The 4,441-nt window shown below is 43.3% G+C and overlaps 1 protein-coding gene across 1 annotated transcript; it reads left to right on the forward strand.

The window, feature by feature from the left end:
• On the forward strand, nucleotides 1–4,069 carry Tcim (transcriptional and immune response regulator). The gene is made up of 2 exons (XM_021170771.3): nucleotides 1–183; nucleotides 2,477–4,069. The coding sequence occupies exon 2, from the start codon at nucleotides 2,772–2,774 to the stop codon at nucleotides 3,090–3,092; it is 321 nt and encodes a 106-aa protein (XP_021026430.1). The 5' UTR covers nucleotides 1–183; nucleotides 2,477–2,771; the 3' UTR covers nucleotides 3,093–4,069.
• Nucleotides 4,070–4,441: the final 372 nt, after the last annotated feature.

The raw sequence follows: 4,441 nt of genomic DNA on the forward strand, positions 1-4,441 counted from the left end.
GTCTCAAAAGGCTCAAGGAGCATCACAGATGAGGAGGAGGGAAAGACACAGGAGCCAGACAATGGGGACGAGTATTGTCAAATGCTGTCTTCTGGGCATGGCTTGATGATTGGATTCACTAACTCTCAATAGCTGTGGTCACCTGCAGAAGATGAAGCCAGTTAACATCCCATATGGAGAGAGGTGAGGATCATGAAGCCCCAGCCTTTCTCTGGGAAGCAAGTGCCAGTAATGAGATGCTGGGGAGAGAGAGTAATATTCTTCAGTGGTGGGAGTAACTGGTAAATTGTCTGTGCTCTGGTAAAACAAACAACAAACAAACAAACAAAACAACAAAACCCTGTTCATATTCATGCATGTGACACTAAATAAACTCAGTGAGTCATTATAAAATAAAAGTAAAACATGAAGAAGTAAAATACAAGACGTGGTTAAGAGAGGGACTTAGTGGGATGAATAAAGAATTCAGCGAGAGTGGGACATGGGTGTAAGAGGGAACAGGAGAGTGAAAACCACCAAACTACGTTATATCCATGAACAAAATTATCAACGAATCCAGGGGCTGGAGGCATGGCTCAGTGGTTAAGACCACTGCCTGCTCTTCTGGAGGACCTGAGTTCAATTCCCAGCATCCACGTGGCAGCTCATCACTGTCTATACCTCCTGTTCTAGGGGATCTAATACCATCACAAAGACGCACAAGCAGGCAAAATTGGTAAACAAAAATGCCCATAAAATAAAAACAAATGGGGCTGGAGAGATGGCTCAGTGGTTAAGAGCACTGACTGCTCTTCCAGAGGTCCTGAGTTCAATTCCCAGCAACCACATGGTGGCTCACAACCATCTATAAACCATCTATAATGGGATCCAATGCCCTCTTCTGGTGTGTCTGAAGACAGCTACAGTGTATTCATATGCATAAAACAAGTCATTCTTTAAATTTTTTTTTTTATATTCAAAAAGTTATTGGGGTGGCCCCAAGAACAATGCCCTGGGTGCTGGGTAGAGAAATGGTATGGGAGAGTGTTGCCCAGGATAGAGAATGCAGGATAAGCGGTCTCAGCTCTGGTGAGAGGACAGAGTTGAGCGGGCTCGGCTTGGGAGGAGGTGAATCTTCAGAAAGCATCCCTGCCCGCAAAGGGTAGGAAATAGACATTGGAAGAAGATGATCTCAGCCAACACCACAGATGCTCACAAGTGCACTAGACCCCCCATTGCTAGAACAGCTAGGATTTTACCAGCTCATATTGAAGGTCTCCCAACTAACCTGTTCCTCCCCCGAGGTATCTGTATCTCCTGGGTGACTGCCACTACAGTCGTCAGTGATGAGGGTGACAGTTGAGCTGGGGCCCTCTGGCTTGGACATCTCCTGGGATTTTGTAGAAGTCCCCTGCCCCTTATGTGCTTGATCAACTCTGGTGCATATTTATCCACAGTGAATATTTCTTTCAGGTAATAGGAAGACATTGTAATTTCATATAATAGTCATATCTTCAAGTAATAAATTAAAAGTTGAAGATAGCTTCATTCTGATTACGCTGAGTGATTCCAAAGTAGCCTTCAAAACAAAAGGTTTTGAAAAATGCAAAAATGTCTCTCGCCTTTCTCCTAGTGAGACATAAACTTTATTAAGGTAAAATAAATGATTTTATTTCTATTTTATTCATTTAATTTAATTCTGAGACAGGGCATTCCTGTGTAGTTCAGTCTGTCCTGCAGCTTGCCAGTCTGCCTCAGCCTTCTAAGACAGATGGGGTTATAGGTGTGTGATTTTCTTACCTATAAGTGAAATAACATAAAAAGTCCATTCTAGTTTCTTGGAGGACCAGAAAGGACAGTAGAGATTTGATTCACAAAGAGGAATCTTTCGGTCAGATGAAGGTAACATTTAGCATAGAACAGCTGTACGTATCTGAGTCTTGTGGATAGCAAAAGTAATAGATTAAAAACGTGTAATGAAAATAGCATCATTCTGATAATGCTGAGTGGCTCCAAAGCAGCCCTCAAAACAAAATGTCAGCTCATTCCTTGTGGGCATTAAGTACCCACAGCACCTCCATTAACCTTTGCTCCTTGCTTTTGAATAGTCGTTGCTGGCAATACCTACACAAGATGGGGAGCTACCATCTGCCGCTATTACTGTTTAAATTGTAGTTCCCAGCAGAAATTACACACAGCACTCAGGTACAGTTTGAGATTTGTGCTTTAGGGCTGAGCCATGTCAGTATTCTGTCAGCAAACTTTAGCTCTAGAGTCAGATGTCCTGTCCTCCCAAACATTTTTTTTTCTTCTGACTTCCTCACCCTCACCCTGATAGGGACAGGCAAAAGGCACACAGACCTAGGCTGCCAGGGTCTGGCCCACACTTTAAAACTTTTGTACTAATTGAAACTCTGTTGAGCTTGGCAGAACTCCTTGTTTCAATCTAGGCAAAGGTTTGGAGCCTTTTCTCTCTCTCTCTCTCTCCTGATTTCAGCTTCTGGAAGGAAGAGCCAGTTTGTAAGGCACAATGCCGTCTGAGATGTAAAGAGGCAAGCCTGTAGCCAGCTATCTCTAAACAAGCTTTGAAATGCATTCTAGCATCCGGAGCCAGATCTTTGGCAAGGCAACTGTTAATGTTCTGTGGTTTTTTCCTCCCTGGGATCAATGTGACGTCACCAGTGTAATTTGAGTCCCGAGCTTTGTTCACACTTTAAATAGCCGTCCTGGGACGATTTTTACAACAGACTCCCCTGGAAGTGCCCAAGCTGAGCAGTGGAAGACCCACATCGATGAAAGCCAAGCCAAACCACCAAGCCACCAGCATGTCCTCGTCTCTTCGAGTAAGCCCGTCCATCCACGGCTACCACTTCGACACAGCTGCTCGCAAGAAAGCTGTGGGCAACATCTTTGAGAACATAGACCAGGAGTCCCTGCAGAGGCTCTTCAGGAACTCCGGAGACAAGAAGGCAGAGGAGCGGGCCAAGATCATTTTTGCCATCGACCAAGATTTGGAGGAGAAAACTCGAGCCCTCATGGCCCTGAAGAAGAGGACAAAAGACAAGCTTCTTCAGTTTCTCAAACTGCGGAAATATTCCATCAAGGTACACTGAGCATAGCAGGCTGGGTAAGAGCGTATCCACCGATGGACCTTTAAAGACCCAGTGAGCCTGCCAGCTCTGGCACGGGCAGTGTCCCGCGAAAAGGCTTGAGAGCTTCCTCCGACAGGACCCCGAGGATGGAAAGGGACAAACATAACTCACCAGCTACACAGACTTGCAACTCATTGCAGCCCTGAGCTGTCCCACTGGGAGCCAAGTGCCTTCAGCAGGCGTTGAGAACTCTCACAGCAGGAAAGGACATAGCCTGAGAGGATGGAGGCACTGACCAGAACACTGTGTTTGTGGGGACTGAGTGCACGCACCCAGGGCCCTTGGCAAGGCCCTAAGACTAAACTCAAACCTAACTTGGTTTTTGTTCTTGTTGTTCGGTTTATTATTTTGTTTTCTATTTTCTTTTCTTTTCTTTCTTCTTTCTTTTTTTTTTTAAATATTGAAGTGGGGAGGGAGAGGGAGGGAAGAGAAGGAATATGAAGCATAAGTGGTTTACTGAAGTTTTGTGTGTGTGTGTGTTTTAAATCTGAATGTTTAAAAATGTGGCTAAATCTCCGTGCTGTTTATTGGTCAAGATTTTTAGAGATCAGTAATTGTCTGCTTGCATTGAATACAATGCCTAAGACAGTGCACCCCCTGGTGTTAAAGTCAAAGAACTGGATGCCTTGCCCAGCCCAGTAAAAACCCACAACATGGGCTATGTTTCTACGGGATTTGTACACATTTCAAAATGGTTTGCACAAAGCTGAAATAATGGGGCCCTTCATAAATCTGAAGGACTGTGAACAGCTTTCTAATGTGCTTTTTAAAACTCTCTGACTAATGCTAAAATATAATTGAATTAAATGTCCTCCAGACACTGTAGTGAGCATTATGAAATGAATATGGGAGATTTTAGAAGGATGCCGTGGTTTTTTTTTAATTATTTATTATGCATTGTAAGTGATACATAGCCCTAATAAATTATTATCAACTTAGCTTCACTTTGCTATGTGGTGATTGGTCCCCAAGGGAAAAATATAGGATGGTAAATTTTGATCATTGTAAACTTTTCTAGGGGTTGACTCTAAATCTTCCAGAATAGCTTTATGCTGATTGCCAAACTTTTCCAAAACAAATTACTGCGCCAAGTGTCTACAGAGCCTTCTCCCCACCCCCATTTTAACTTCATGGCATAGATGAGTTTCCCACAGAGTAATTTGGCAATATCACTTTTATATATCCATAATCTATCTTCATTTTTGTGAAATTTCTCCTCTGTCACTACAGCAGATACGTACCCATTTATTTCTTCCTAAACGGTATGTTTTGAAGTTAGAGTGAATTATGATGAAGTTTCTGTGGGTTAT

The sequence above is a fragment of the Mus caroli genome, unplaced genomic scaffold (assembly GCF_978045245.1).
Source record: "Mus caroli unplaced genomic scaffold, Mus_caroli_1 scaffold_10, whole genome shotgun sequence".
Lineage (NCBI taxonomy): Eukaryota > Metazoa > Chordata > Mammalia > Rodentia > Muridae > Mus > Mus caroli.

Coding starts and splice junctions, on each gene's coding strand:
- Tcim (XM_021170771.3), top strand. CDS start 2,772: ATGAAAGCCAAGCCAAACCACCAAGCCACCAGCATGTCCTCGTCTCTT.